The following is a 16,098-nucleotide window of genomic DNA, read 5'->3' as shown; positions in this document are numbered from 1 at the left end:
GGCCAGGTGTGATCCCTGCCCTCTGACGGCAAGGTGAACAAGTGGGGGATGCTCAGGTAAGTCCACACAAGCAGAGCACTTGCAGATGGAGAGATTCTCATTAACACTCAGTCCTGCCCTTTACTCACTTCATTGTCTGCTATCTCAGCCTTTAAGCAACCACTTTGGACACATATTAAATAACCACAACTCGCAGGGCTGCAATGAAAGATCAGCTTGGCCAAAGTATGGCCATTTATTTTGCTTGCAAACCCCCTTTCAGAAGGCAAATAAGCTGCAGGCATGCTGGCTGCAACTGAGTTCCTCTCAGTGCAATGGGGTCAGGCACTCCAGCCAGCAGCAAGGACGACAAGCATCCAGCCCTGCACTTGGAGAGCTCCGACCTCCCCAGGCAAGAGGGAAAACACGGTGTTTCTGGCACAGCTAGGAGCCAAGCATGGCAAAGCCCAGCTAAGCAAGGACCTGGCACACCAGAACTGTGACACAAAATCCACATCTCCTGCCGTCAGGGGAGCCCCAGAGCAAGAGGTACCAAGTCTGGCATGCCTGCTGCGCCACAGAGAGCATTTACCTGCTCTTGAGCTGATTGTGGTGCTCCTTTGGAGGTGTCATGACGAGGCCACACTGGGAAGCAGAAATGAGACTCATTCTCTCTCAGATTAGCCACCTGGAAGTGTCCCGTCCATCCTCTTTATCTGCAGGGAGCAGAGGAAGAGCAGCACCTCCAGGAATTAAGTCAAACTGAGACAAGATCTGTGTGTCCACCTCCATCCAGTGCCTGCTGAGAAAGCTTGCTTAGACAATAGACCCAACTCCAAAATGGGCACCACTAACGGAGAGGATCCATCCGAAGTAGCCCCAGCCTGAAAAGCATGTCCTTGCAGAGAGAGAAAATCTGCATGAAGATGCAGGACACTGGACCATATGTTACCCAGATCCATCCTGGATTCTTCTCTCCCAATACCAGTGCCTACAACCATCAGCAACAGTCTTGCAGCATAACCAGATGGAAAATTTTTTTTGGTGTGCTGCATTTTCTTGCTGTTCCTCTGCTCTGCAGCATTTGCACATTTGTAAAAACATTGTAAGAAAATAAAGGTGCTGAAGAAGGGAAATATCTTTGTGAGAATGAAACGTGCCTGGAAGTCCAGAGTTAACCTTGGCTTTGGTGGTCCTCTTCTGTTCCCAGGGAGGTCTTGTTGAGATTTCCCAGGCAATGACCCCTGCCACACAGTCTCTGGATCTCAGGATCTCTGGTAAAGCTTCATTATATTCTCGTCATGAAGCCTTTTCCACACCTGCTTCTCCAGGCCGAAGTCATGGTTAGTGTAGAAAATCAGACGTTTCCAGTTCTTGTCATAGTAGTGATCTGAGTACTTCTCGTGACCCTCCGTGATGTAGCCATAGGCACTCACCTGGGAGACACAGATGGCTCACTGGGGAGAGGTACCAAGGACAGAAGGAGCCAAGTGAAATACAGGACACATTTTCCAAACTGTGTGGGAGGGAGCACAGGACAGGGGTGCCAGTCAGTGTGCCTCCGGGTGACCCTGCATGGGGGTCCAGAAGAACTAGATTATGAACACCGGCTCCAGAGAGCCTGCTGGCCTCCCATGGCCTCCCTGGGAAGTAAGATGGCTCTCAGGCCATAGCAAGCTTCACAACCTCTACGTGAACTAGAGGGCTGTTTCTCTTGTCTTCAGTCTACTTCTCCACAGCTGACAAGAACCTATACACTCTCAAGGCAGATGACAGGCAGAGTTGCAGCCACCCCTGCTCTTATTCTATCCCTGCTTCCAGACAGTGCTGTGTGCAAGAATCATTGTGCCCTTACCCGGTCACAGAGATGGAGGGCAGTCAGCAGCAGGAAGGCCCCTGTTGTGGGTCTGTACAGCCGCCAGTAGGGCTTTTCTAGACTTTTAGATTTTAAAAACCTGCAGCAAGAGAGAAGCAAGCACAGAAAGCTGGGTGTGGTGGCTCAGGTTGGGCACACCTTGTCCTCCTGTAGCCTGCACGGCATCTTCCCTCCCTGCAACAGTTTGTGGTCATACAAGGCATTTCAGACAAGCCACAGTGTGCTCACACGCGTGGGTACCGCTGTGTCCTCAGTAAAGCACAAGGCCAGCCCAGAATCACCTGCATCACCTGCACTGCAAGCTAAGCCCAGCTTTGCCCCAGCTTTATGGAAGTGGTAGGTCTTGAGGCAGTGGTGATAAAGAGGGGGTAGGTTAAAGGATCTAGTACATTAAAGCCCACTCAAATCTGTCCTTTGCCTTGCAGCGCAGAAGTAGCTTTGAAGCTCCCTGGTATATTCTGCTCCCCATCCGCATTTAGGAGTGAAACAAGACATAGGAAAGGTGCAGAGGAAGGTCACGACACCCGCTAGGAGTTGCAGCATTTTATGCCAGCAGTTGTTAGCAAGGCAGGAGTCCACACCAGGAAAAAATAGCATTCGAGTCCTCCTGGCCTTGGAAAGGACCCAAGTCAGAGGGGAGACAGCAGAACAAGCAGGAAGATACAAGCCATCTGGTACTGCATTTGCCTTCTCTCAGAGAAGGCGCAACTCGGAGATCAAAGGGTAAACACAGCCAAAGCCAGACACAACAGGAGCTCTTCTTCCTATGCCTCTTGGTCATGTCTGGCCCACAATTGGCAGATTTTACAATGACACTCACTGGCCAGCAAGCTTGTGAGAAGGATTAGAGAGGTGAAAAAAAGCAGCCAGGCCAGGCAAATGGGATACTGAAGAGGTGCCTATTACTGTGTTTGAGGGCACAAACAACTTCCCAAGTCAAGAAGGGATCTCAGGACAGAAGGGCTGTTACAGAGCCTGCCTCAAAGGTGCTAAGCAATAGGGAACATGAAAGGTTGCTCCTGAACTAGAATAGCTATTCTGGCACTTTAGCAGCACTCTTCCCAGCTCTAAAGTTGCCGTTTGCCCAGGACCTCTTCTGGATGCAGAAAGCCAAACTCTCTGACAGCTGTTCCTTCTCCAGCTCACAGATGCTGGACATCTACACTAACATCCCACTGCAGCACCACGGAGAATTTTAACTGGATGCACACTGATGAAGCTTACCCCCCAAATCTGGTGGTGTGGCTAAATTGTAGCTACAAGGGAGTGAGCTGTGAAGAGAGCGCCCAGAGACAGAGATGGTGCTGGCCAGAAAGCCCGTTAGAGCACATAAGTGCCAGCTCACCTGTTTTTCATGTATCTGAGGAAATCAGGGTGAACCACCAGGTATCTGTCCATCGTGAAATCTTCACTGAATCTCTCCCGGGGCCTCTGCCTAAGGACAAGAATGTGGAGGCTCAGGACAAGCTCCTATATTTCATCACAGCTGGAAAGCATCAGCCCTGATGCACTGGGTGATAAGAGGAGAACCATAAACACTGATAAGTTGTTCTGCAACACTTCCCAGATTATGACAAAGCCTCCATAACCTGCGTGCATTGCAGAGGAAGAGATCAGGAAGGAGAGGCAACAGGAGACAGGAAAAACAAAAGCACGTATGTGTATAGACAAGAATTGGTGAAATCAGGCCTTCATCCATGCGTAGGCCACCGTGTACAGACACCAGACCAGACAACAGCACGTGTTCACCCCAGAGGACCACAACGCTTTCTCCAAGCTCTGTCTGCATATCACTAAAATCAGCTATTTCTGGGAAGGTGGTATACTGGTTACAGCAGTGCTCAGAGCTGTGGAGGCAGTAAGCTATTTCTCCAGACAAATCTGCTGAGGAGGGATGCTTTAACCTAGCTTTACCCTGGCCTGCACCTCGGCAGGGCTGAGCACTGTGGAGAGAAAAAGGACAAAATACAGAGCTCCACACTGAAGGATGTAAAGGTGGGGCTAGTTTTGTTTACCCATAGTGGCTCAAGAATCCTTTCCTGATGTTCTTGTTCAGCAGAAGAGCCTTCAGCCACTCATAGTCTCTAGCTCCCTCCAGGAAGTGAATGTATCTGACATGCTACGGAAACAAGTGAGCATTAGTGAACAGCACAAGAGAGGTGCATCCTTTAAAAATGGAAAGCAAGTAGGCATTAGGCTCAGTGAGTTTCTCACACACACATCTTCGGTCTGCAGCATTTAACTATCCCACAGAAGCAGAATGGACATAACACCTGATGTGCAGCTACTTCTACACACCGAAAGGCCAGGGTAGGAGTGACACAGCTTACCACTGCAAATACTCACCCCGAGCCAAGCCAATGCAGGTTCCCTCACTAAGGGTAATGCTGAAGTGTTAGCTCAGCCCATTTGCTCCTCATGCACGGCAAGGTCAGAACTGAAGGCCACAGACTAACAGCATCCTGTCAAAGCTGTGCATGCATACAGCATGGACCTGACTTACTTTTCCCTGTGGGATGTTGCTGAACCCTCTGTGTCCCAAGATCTCAAGAGAGGACACCAGGGAGTAGGCTGTGAATCCATAAAAGGAGGTTTTTGTTCCCACATCTTTTTCGTAACCTTTGATTACAGCCCCGCTCACCCTGGCCAAGGAAATCAAAGAGAGGAGCAGAGTTAGAAGGTCACCCTTGAAAACCCTTGCATCCGTGTTCCCAACAGGAAAATACAATGGTAGTGTGGAGGAAGGGAGGATTAGGCCCATTTTGAGCTACATCTCTTGGTCCACAGGAGAGCCCCTGCTTTGGAGATGGCTCTTTACTGCTTATTTGTGAGAATCCAGGCTCTTCCTGTGTGCTTTGGAACTTTTTTCATCTCCTCCTGCCACCACTCATTTTGGCACTTGGGAGTCAGTGTAATACTAAAAGAGGTGAAGTTATCTAGCTGTAATCATCTGCTAGCCAGAATAAGCTATCTGTGTATCTTCTAAGAAGGAAGCCTGCCTTACCGGAAGATGTAGTCATGGGAGTCAATCTCCTGGCCCATCCCAGAGTTATTCAGTATTCCTCCATTTCCCACGACAGCACAGCTGATGCATGTTGGCATGCTGGTGTTGCTGTTGGCCAGGAGCAGCTGCTGGTGGGGATTCGGGGGCAGCAGGGACATGACTTCCTCCACCACTATGAAGCAAACACGGTGGAGAGTTAGCATCAAGAGCCTTTGGGATGGACACAGTGAAACCACCACAGTTTCCACCATGCAATCCACCTAGCCTGATGCCTTTGACAGGGAGATGCTGCAACCCCCCAGCTACTTGGCATAAGGCTCCTGTTGGGAGTTTGATGATCCCATCCTGACATGCCCTGAGGGACTCACGTGAGTAATTCAGCTCCATAAAGCCATAGGGAGGTGCAAAATGTTCCAGGCGGTCCCATTCACTGTCACTGAAGTATCTCTTGTCTGTGAAGAGCACAATGTTGGGCAGGAAAAGATCTCGCAGCCAGTCAGACTTGGCAGCTTTGGCCTTTACTGATTCAGAGCAGATCTTGAAAAACAAAAAGAAAACAATAAGGACTGATTAGCAGGGAGCTGATAAACCTGACTCCTGAAAGAGTACCAGTGCTTGTCTGCCTGTGTGTGAGATTATTGGAAAGAAGCATAGAAACTCCAGTGGCACATCAACCATTACCCTCAGTGTCCCTGTAACCATGAACATGAGGCATAATTTCAGCACTACATCAGTAATGAGCTGGTGAAAAGTCACCTACAAGGAAGCCAGAGTGAACCCAGGTCTCCGAGACTTTCCTCTTCAGAACAACAGGCCTGTGATGCTCAGGTTTTACTGGCTTTAAGCCTCACTAACTGATGCAAACTACTATCTGTAATAGGTCTAACCTAAACATACCAGGTAAGGCTAGCAGTCTCTGTTGGCAACACACCTCACAAGGTCCTGGCCTCAGAGTGCACATGAGCAAACACATTGAGGTATATGTGAGATCAGATCATCTTTATCACTCCCTTGAAAGATGAAAAAAAGCATGCAAACAACCTGTTCAGTGTCATAAATGAATCAGAGAAGTGTGCAGCTGAGAAGGGAATCCAAGCCAGCTTATCCTAACAAGAGGGGTCTCATTGTAGCTGACAAGAGTTAGGCTGTGTGTACAGATGGAGAGCAAGCAACTATGCTACACTGGTTTTTCCACCCGGTCAGTCTGGGCTCTACTTTCTTAGACATCTTCCCCAAATATCTACTGTAATACCCACTGAAAGACAAAACAGGAGACCAAGGGGACCCGCATGCCCAGCTCAAGTGGACCCCACATTGCCAAAGCCTCACTGGGTGCTCCACGGCTGAGCTGGGCTCTTTGCTATGGGTGAGGATGACAATCCAGTCACAGCCTCAGGAGACAGCCCTCATTCTGCCTGTCACAACAGGAGTTCAGTAAGAAAAACATTGTGGAGGGTTTCATGTTGGCATCATTCCACTTGTAGCACATTTCAGGGCCAAAGACAGGGACATTCCCTTCCTGTTCAAGCTGTGCTTTGTACTGTCCAGGGCCTGGTACTTTTTGTGCCTCCACAGCTAGACTGGATCGATACCAGAGGAACTAGAGAAAAGTCTGATTATGCAGGAAATGAAGGAGGTGGGAATGCTTCTAGTCACTCCCTCTCTCTGCAGAATTAGAGATCAGGTGTGGGAGTGAGACTCAACATGTGATGTCTGGATCAGCATCTTCACTGAAGACCCTTCTGTGTGCATTTTCACCCCTTTTACATACTGGGGAAGGGTCTTCCCCACTGTCTCAGATGTTATGCACACCCAGATGCTCTGCAGCCTCAGTTACAGTGGAGGATGTTCTCAGCTTCCTGCTGTGAACTGCTGTCTCATATTTCTCTGCCAGCTCCTGCTCTGCACTTCTGAGATGGCTACACATGCTCTGCAGCTCATCAGGTGAGAAGATGGGAGCATGTGACAGTAAATGAGCAGGATCACGGTGACCTAACCCCACTGCTAGAGGCAGTAACATTAGGCAGGTGGGGTGAGGTACTGTCTCAGGTGGCATACACGCTCTTGGCTATATAATTCACCTGCTTCCATCATATATTGGGTGCCTTGAGACCATGTGGAGCCCAGGAAGAAGGATGCACATCCTGCTCAAACCACAGACTGGATCATCTGCCAGGCCTTTCTGCTGTGACTCAGTAAGGCTGGGCCAGTGCATGAACTCAAGCGTTTAACAGCCAAGTTCCATATTTAATAGTCACAGATCTTTGGATAACAGAAGTATCTTTGGGGCCAGTTGCTCCTCTCGAGCGGCTCGATGCATACTAAAGAGCACATCACATCAGCAAAAGAATGCTGCCAAAAGGGGCAATGGGGAATAACATCAAAATACTAGAAGGGAGAGAGAACTTAAAAATAAAGCATCAAACAATAAAACTCATCTTAAGATTATTTTTTTTATCAGCCCAGCTCACCTACCTCTGCTTGCTGCATGTCTCCCAGGGCATCCTGGGAACCCTGGGGTTGGGGAATGGGATTAAATTTTTCAAGAGTAGCTCCTGCTCCAGTGGGAGATGTCTGAGCAGAACAACATGGTGCTTGCAGCCCTGACAGTCCACTGCAGCAATATCTACATTCCCCCCAATGCCACCAAAATGACACATGGCAGCAGTGGAAGACTGTGGCTCTGGGACTTTAAATGGGCAAACAGCTCATCTAAGACCACTGAGCCAGAGCAGGGGCACCCATCCTCTGCTCATCTGCCCATACCCTCTCTCCTCCCTAAACATGAGTAGCGTGTAAATGCCACTTAGACACATGTACAAAGACTCTCCTCACTCTAAAGAGGCTTACACACCTGCCCAAGCCTTCCAGCAATAGGAGTGCCAGGGAAAACTGCTCTGGCTAAGTTTTACAGAGTTACCAGCATAAGATGGGGGACAGAGACAGTACTGGGCACCACAATCAGCCCCATCTGCTTGTTGAGAACTTTACTACAGTTTACAACTTTCCTAAAGACCCTGTTCCTGGACCCAAGTAATTATGAGATACTCAAAGTTCACTTTAAATTAGTTCCAAACCCTCATAGCTACAAAATAAAGGTCAAAAATATGGTCAGAATGAGAGTTCAGTGCAAAACAGAAAAGAAAAAGCCAGGCGTTCAATTCCATGGCTGTTAAGACAACCTGACGGCAGGCACCAGATTTAGCATTTTGGAAGATCGCATCAGTAACATAACCTATTCAGGCTGAGGTGATCACCAAAACTAACCTACAGAACAACACTCCCAACAAACAGGATCTGTAAGAAAACTTTGAAGCTGTAGCTGTGCAAGTGCTACTGCCTTGACAGGTACAACTGTATCATTTGAGATTCCCATCTTCACCTCTACCAAAATACGTCACCTGCACTGACCAAGCCTACGGTTGTTTCTATTTAACAAAGAGGAACAAAGCAAGACTGTTGAATGCCACATCCGTTTATGAATTATTTGCTCTGCTGTGATGAAGGCTCAATGTATTGCAGGAAAATCCTAGACAGCAACCCAACATGCTGGGACCATCTGTGTCATGGAGCTCTGAATGGGTAAAGAATCAGCTTGCTCACTACAGGTGTCTACACACAGAGTGGAAAATGTGACTTGGCAGCACCTGGGAAAGACTCTCCTCTTGTTGATAATAAACCACAAGAACATAAAAAGAGTTACTTTTTAACCACCATTTCTCCAATGGGGAACACATACACATAGTTGAATTTTTGCCAATATTGACAGAAACCCTAAAAATGGGAAGAGTCCCCACCCTACTGTCTCCAAAGCAGGCAGGTACATGCTTATCAATCCTCATCAAACCCTTCTTCTTTGACCTTATTTTGACTTTAATAGAAGCAACTAACAAAGCCTCCGTTCCCATGCACTGAGACTCTCCTTACCATCATGGTCAGCATCATTCTTCACAGCCTAGCACAGCACAAGTGTCACTGCTGCCCCATTGCTGCCAAAGCTTTTGGTTTACTTTGGTACATGTGTGCTGGGGCACACAGAGGAATTCCTATTCCTGTTCCTCACCATGACCCTGCTTGTTTTCTTTAGCTGGGCTGTATAAAACTGAGATCAAGGCAAATCTGGGGTTGCAAACCTGAGTCTTCATAGGAATGTAAATGTTCAGTTTCCCAAGAGATCAGGTTAGAAATGAGATGCCTGTATGACCATTTAGTATCAGACATCTAATGCCTGCTCATACACATCACAAAGACTAGATGTGACCCACCTTACCTTAGGGTGCCATGTCACAGGGAACATACATGTCATATTGTGTGCTTAAGTCCCCTATGCAATATATCAAGGCACTTATGAGTGGGACCACCTGGTAGCACATGTAGAAAGACAGATATTTTCCCCAGCTTCTTATGCACCTGAACTCCAGAAAGGGCTTCTAGGGCTGACTTTCAAAGTAACCCATGGAAATATGTGCAGTTGCAGTAAGTTCCCATACTGGAGCATGGTGGAGGACTGGACAGGCTAATTGAGTCGTTACATATAGGTCTCCCTCTCTGGGTCCCAGCAGCATCTGCATATACCAGTGAGTTGACCTACCAGCTTGAAGATCATCCTTGACTGCAAAGAGCACACATGCCCAGGAGACAGCAGACAAGGAGGTCAACAAGGAGGCATCAATCTTGGTGAACACACAGGGCCATCTCACCTACCGATGGTGGAGATGAATTGTCCAGCAGGTACCTGTCCTCGAAATCCCACTGTGGCTCAGACTTGAAGTCAGCAGCCCTCAGTTTCTTCTTTTTTGTCACTGCTGCAGCCGGAAGAACAGGTCTTAAAATTTTCACTGATGCAGGAGGCTCTTCTGGCTTTATTTCGTCTTTTGATGCGTTCTTTTCATGAGCTCCCTTCACCCCAGAGGATGGTTTCACTGTTGCCTTCTCCTTCGCTCCCTCCACCATGGGACGTGGTTTCACTGTTGTCTTTTCCTTGGCTTCTTGCACCCCTGGGGCTGGTCTCACTGTTGTTTTCTCCTGGTTTCCCTGCACTTTAGGGGCCGTTTTCACTGTTGCATTCTTAATTCCCTCCAGTCCAGGAACTGGTTTCACAGTCATGTTCTCCTTGGCTTCCTCCACCCTGGTGATTGGTTTCACCATTTTCTTCTGGTCCTCCTTTCCTTCCCATTTTGATGACCTCTCAACCATATCTAGCTCGAGCCTGGAAATGTCTCTCCCCAAAGTCATCTTTAAAAATCTCCTTGAGTTCCCAGTGTCAGAAAAGTTTAAATCCTGTTGCTCTTGAGTGTCCACTTGTAGCATATCTGGGGCATCTTGGAAAATGGTGAGTTGCCTGAATGCAATTAAAGGAAAAGAAGACATATCACACACACTTCCCACATCTTCCAGCCCATTTCTAGTGCTCTTGATTCTGAGCACTGCTCTGTGCTTCAGAGCAACCACTGAACATGACAACCATACCCAGAGGGCATGCCTTGGCAGCTGCTGCTGAGTTTCTGTAGGATGCTGTATGCAGGGGTCCTCAAACTACGGCCCACGGGCTGGATACGGTCCCCCAGGGTCCTCAATCTGGCCCCCGGTATTTACAGACCTCCCCTGCCCCCCCCCCCCCCCCCCCGGGGGTTGGGGGGGAAACCAAGCAACTGCAGATGACTGCCTGCCACTTCATCCACGCACCGGCCCCCTGTTTAAAAAGTTTGAGGACCCCTGCTGTATGAATTCATTCTCAGCTTTGCCCCTGAAGTGTTATTCAGCTTCCCACACCATTCTGGCCTGTATACCACTTCTCTCCCCACTAAGCAAATCCCAGAGGCTACACAACGTTCTCAGCACTTGGCTCCTGAAACATCCACACTAGCAGTAACTACAAACCAGTACAGAACAGCTTTGCCCTGTGCTGGGCAGGATGTCTGGCAATGTCCCCAGAGCACCGCAGGACAGTTTTGGAGATCCTGAGCTAAGGACATGGTACACACCATGAAGGCAGCCATCTGGTTCTCTTCTTTGCCAGCAGAGCCACGTGCTTCAGCAACAAAGCATAAAGATCTCCCAGAATTCAGTAAGGGAAGTGTAATAAGAAGTGAAAGACTCCTTTACCATACGCCACTTCTTAAACATTTGGGGCCGGAAGGCACTTCTTCCTCTCCTCCTCCCACTCAGCCAGCTAATGCAATGGCCTCACCCAGCACTCATAAGGTACACACATCTTAAGACCAGCACTTTGAAGCTATTAAAATACAGTGTGAAGCTTAAAAACGTAAAGACCTCTGCATTTTCAGCAACTGCCTCTAATACTGCAGCTGCCCTGTTGCCTGATTCAGAGGCACAGGCAGGTACAAGGATATCGTAGGAGGATACAGCTGCCAACAGCAGAAGAGCCACCTGCAGCAAGACTGGGCTGAAACCCAGCAAAAAAATCAAGGCAGAAGCAGAGGATTTTTGTCCCAAACATTAATTCTTATCTGCACATGCCTGGAGGGTGGAACAGGAAAAAGGAAGGTGAAAAATTTCTGCAGCTGAGCTTTTATGTACAGCAAAGCTTTTCAGGATAAACCAGCACAGTTGTGGCAGTTTGATTTCACACTCATGTTCACCCTCTGCATGACACATTTGTTTTGGAGAGCTGTGGATTGCTTCCGAGGTGATAAATGAGAAGAAAAAGCACCTTTGCAGATAGCAGGCTGTAGATAACAGTTCAATTGCTGCTGAAGTTTCAGAGTGGTATGGCATTCATTAAAGTGCTCAGGAAATTATCAGCTAAGGAGGTTTTTAAAAATCATTTTGTACCAGATAAATATTTGAACGCTTCCAACGCTATTTCTAAGAAAAAAAGGTTGTAGTAAATGGCCTATCAGCTCTTCCTCTACTTCATTAACAGTTTCAACTAACTATGCAGCAGTTGCTCTCTACCATAGTGCTTCATGTATAAACTTGTGCTACTGTTTACTGCCTAATAAGAGGATACTTACTTATATATAAAAAAGTGTATTTTATATATACACTTTAAGTAAAAAGAAATTTGGTAAGGTAGCTCAGGCAGATCTTAAATCCCTGGATGATCTTCTGTTGTATTTTTAAGATGACATTTAAAATTTTGAAATTAAACAGCAGAGAAAAATGAAACAGGACAGTATGACAAACCACCCCCTACCCCAGACTTTCCGTATGTGCTGTCTTGTAGGGCACAGAGTCCACCCCAGCTTTAATTTCAAATACTGTCCCAAATATACAGAGACCAAAATGTAAAACTGAGGGCCCTTCACACCCAAAACCTTACTCCCTGCAGTCAGACCAACATGGCCAGGCACTCATGCCTACAGAGGACTCTGCTCTCCTGACCAGCACTTTAAATGCAGACAAATGGTCAAAGCAGCTCATCAAATTTCAGGCTCTAGAGTCCATCTGGCAAACAACTGCAGAAGCTCAATGACATTTACTGTCATTTTCCTCTCCATTTACAGACCCCTAGGACAAATAGAGGATAAAGCCATGAAAACGCTGCTTTGTGTATTTTATGTTACATATTAAGGTACATAAATAGAACTGACACACAGATAACCACATACAGCGTGTGCCTAGTTGTGTTTTACTTAAGTTGCAAAAACATGGACATTTCCATTACCTGAAACTACAGCAGAATGAAATGCCTTCAAGCAGCTGGGCATGGAGACCCAGTTCTTGTCCCAGCTCTGGTACTGATGGGCTTTGTGATCAAGGACAACTCACTTCATTTCTCTGCACCTCCTCCTCTCCTTCTCCCCTGCCTCCCTTGTGCAGATTCCGACCTCTCCAAACTGATCACTGTGCCTGTGGTCTCAAGTCGCTGGAGCTGAGCTAAACTCATGCCACCTCCAGAAGAGATGTAGGTGTTCCCAGCCTCTCCCCTCCTGCCTGCCCCCACAGCGTCAGCCCTGACAGGACAGAAAACTAATCCCACCAAGATCAGCCAGACAAGCTCACCAGGGCAGGTGGGGCTATATGAGGACTGGTGGGGAGGCTGAGGAGCAGTGCTTCCTATGCATAAGGTGCCATGCTTGTAGTAGGAAAGGCTCAGATACCTGCTGTGCTCATGCCAGGAACAGTGCTTCCTGCCAACAATGCTGGAGACATTTTACTGCATGGCAATTCCCTCCACACCCACTGTTGTAGTATTTACTTGACCATTTACATAAAAAATAATATATATATATGCATCATGTCTGCACGACATTGGTCTCCCAGTCTGCAGCATATCTGTGTTAGGAATCAAATGCTGAACTCACTATAAATTCAAAGCTATCCCACCAAATTCAATGCCCAGCAATGCAAACTGGACTAGGGCTGAATGAGGTCCTTCTGGAAGTCACCAGAAACAGCAAATACTATGTAGTGTCAAAGTACAAAAACAGCATCAAGAAAGCAAAAGCTGCTTTCTCAAACGGCTACACATGGAAACACTGGAAACTAGCAATCCAGCAGGTGCAAGTTTTTGACTGTGGAACTTCCAACACTGTGCTCCAATTGTACACGACATGGTCTGCTAAAGCAAAGTGGTAATCTAACTCAGATCAGAATTGCAAGTTTCAGGGTAAAAAGACACAAAGACAGAGAAAGAAAGCAAGCAAAAGCACCTGACAGTGCATATCACAAAGAAGCTGGTCTCCTACCTGAAAGTCCTCATCTTCAACAAGCCAAACAAGGAGCTGAAATTAGTAATGAAGACACAAAAGTGTATTAAAACAATGAGCCAAATGAGGGCTCTGGGAATTTTAGGAAGCCTTCTCCTGAAAAAACACATGGTGAGATGCCTGAGAGCTACAAAGGCTCAGCTACTGCTGCCCAGAGGTGCTCATCAGCAGTGCTTTTCCAAAGGTGTGTTTGAATGAGTGGGTTGGTCTTCTCTCTGGATTTCCGTACAAGAAAACAAACACCCTCTCTCCCAACATTCCCAGACTTTCTACACACAGGTCCAATTTCTGAAACAAAACAGCAGCTTTACATTGTTTCCATCTACCCCACTAAGCTTATTGCAACACAGAGTGGGAAAAGAAAACCTTTTACTGCAAACAATGGAAGTTTGCTACGTTTTCCTTAATGGGGTTAGCCCAGCCTAATCTGCTGGAAACATCATTGGGAACATTCATATGAATTAAGGAAGTAGCCATAGTTACAGCCAAAGAAATTAGCTTTTGTACTACCATCTGTCCAAGGGCCCAGGCAAGATTCTAGGCATAATCATAAACATATCTTTATTTTCTTCTTCATGCATTAGTTGCTTGTAGCTCCAATCTAGAAGCATCCCTGCCCCCAGAAACCAATGGCTACATACACATCCATTTTACCTTGTGATTGCTTTGAAGTAAGTCAAATAAAGAGTCCTTGCAAGTCCGCCATAGAACAGAGGAGTTTGTGTTTAAGGGCAGATGAGTGCTTGGGTAAAGCATCAGAGGACAGGGCTTAGAGTCAGACAGCCCCATCCCTCTCTAATAAAGCTGACCTGCCTTTAGGGCAACTGGAAAAACTTCAGTCCAGCATTTCACTTGTGTGAAAGGTGTCAACTCCATCACAATCTAACTGCATTATTTCTGACAAACTTGTTACACAGGCCTGCCTGCAGCTCAGGTTCCCAGGCTGAATCAAGTTTGCCACTTCAGCTCTGAGCTGCTTGTAGACAAAGCAGCAATACACATTCTTCAGCTGCTCCTCTTTTTGAGCTTTCAGTCAAGCTGCCTCCAGTACCAACACTAGGACTAGTCTTTTGACTTTTGAACGATCCCAGCATTTCAAAGGGATCACTGAGTGGGCGGGAAAGGATAGCTATGTCAGTTGACAACTAAAACAGGACCTGTATGGATTTGAGTCTGTGGCTAGCTGTAGAATTTAAAAGAACTAAATCACCCTGGAGACCCCCACAGTACCACTCCTTAAAATCCAGTTGGTTTCAATGGAGCATCTAATATATCTGAATTTTTATTCCACATGACACCAAGATAAATTTCATGTTTCTCATATCTGTGAACTATGCCATCATGGACAGACAGACAATCGCCTTCTGCATTACTGCCCTTAGTGGGACTCTGGTCATTTAGATTTTGTACAGTACAACCAGGCTTTGCCCATCAACAGTATCAGTTAAAACAAAGCTTCACTAATGCCACACGCAAATGAAATGCTCCAAGAGTAATGAATCCCTGCCACAACCCTAGGAGTTTGCACTACACTTGATTTGAGCTATAAGCATATTCAGACCTGGGATATGTTGCTTCTTATTGATAGGTAGCACCTGACAATCAATCTCCCCATCCCAAGTTCCACAATACATATCTCATACTCTTCATGAAAATCAGTGGTCTGTCTGGAGATTGATCTTTGGTAGTCCAGAATACATCTCCCCACCAGCAAAGGGAAGATTAGCAGAGATCAAGACCACAGCCAGAGAAACGATTACTTGTGCCAGAGATGCCGTTTTACATGCTACAGCAAAGGGCTATTTTAATTCATGGGGACCTGTTAAATATTAACCCTGACAGTTCAAGGTGAGATGGCTATATCGCTTCTTACAAGATAGACTGCTGTTGCACAGCTCTTCTTAAAAATTAAGCTCAGATATAAAAAAGCTTTTGTTGAAAATCTCAGAAGCTAGCACTCACACTGTTACTGAATACACAGAGAACTGAAAATGTTTGCTTTAAGTTACAGGAAAGCCAGTCAACAGGTTTCATACTTACCTTGTACCCCTCCATGCATCACAGCAAAAAGCTGCAAGGATTCCCTTGCTCAGTAGTAGCTGCATTTCTTTATTGTCCATACTTCCTGACAAGTTATTCTCTCTAGATTTAAGTGCAAGACATTGGTTATCAGAGGACCTAGGAGAGAAAAATGAAACAATAACACAGGTTTGAAAAGCCCTTGAAGAAACACAAGGGAGGTTGTTAGTCCAGGGTACAACCCTGCCGCCATCTACAGCAAAACATTTCACTATTGCTCAAACTGAGCATGGGATCAAAGGAAATCCACGGAACAATTACAGGCACTGAGAAAGGGATCAGCCAAGATTTTGCCATATTCCTAGGTGTCCATCACTAGCTCCAGGCAATTATAGAGAGGTGGGCTACAGGTCTGAGTGTGCAGCAGGCAAGTAGCAACTCTGTGCCCGCAAGATCTCCAACAGGACATTCTTACAGGAACAAGTACCGGAGGCCTGAAGCTCTGATATGCAGCATGCAACGTAACGGCTTCACTTTAGCCTTCC

The 16,098-nt window shown here is 46.8% G+C and overlaps 1 protein-coding gene across 7 annotated transcripts in view; it reads right to left on the bottom strand.

Annotated features, from left to right (window-relative positions):
• Nucleotides 1-204: 204 nt before the first annotated feature.
• The window catches only part of ST6GALNAC1 (ST6 N-acetylgalactosaminide alpha-2,6-sialyltransferase 1), a 29,889-nt gene continuing 13,995 nt past the window's right edge, over nt 205-16,098 (bottom strand). For 2 of the 7 annotated variants that reach the window (XM_056358797.1, XM_056358805.1), the window contains 10 exons: nt 15,575-15,712; nt 13,514-13,549; nt 9,564-10,200; nt 5,228-5,396; nt 4,860-5,031; nt 4,359-4,497; nt 3,871-3,974; nt 3,201-3,290; nt 1,835-1,934; nt 205-1,415 (listed from right to left, as the gene is read on the bottom strand). In XM_056358797.1, the coding sequence (XP_056214772.1) occupies nt 1,245-1,415; nt 1,835-1,934; nt 3,201-3,290; nt 3,871-3,974; nt 4,359-4,497; nt 4,860-5,031; nt 5,228-5,396; nt 9,564-10,200; nt 13,514-13,549; nt 15,575-15,712 (1,756 nt within the window). In that variant the 3' untranslated portion in view covers nt 205-1,244. Of the gene's footprint in view, nt 1,416-1,834; nt 1,935-3,200; nt 3,291-3,870; nt 3,975-4,358; nt 4,498-4,859; nt 5,032-5,227; nt 5,397-9,563; nt 10,201-12,489; nt 12,780-13,513; nt 13,734-15,574; nt 15,713-16,098 lie in introns of those variants that run through there. The other 5 variants (XM_056358819.1, XM_056358811.1, XM_056358829.1 and 2 more) reach the window with 5 other exon arrangements.

The sequence above is a fragment of the Falco biarmicus genome, chromosome 1 (assembly GCF_023638135.1).
Source record: "Falco biarmicus isolate bFalBia1 chromosome 1, bFalBia1.pri, whole genome shotgun sequence".
Lineage (NCBI taxonomy): Eukaryota > Metazoa > Chordata > Aves > Falconiformes > Falconidae > Falco > Falco biarmicus.
The sequence above is the reverse complement of the archived record's forward strand: the minus strand, read 5'-3'. Positions and strand labels throughout refer to the sequence as shown.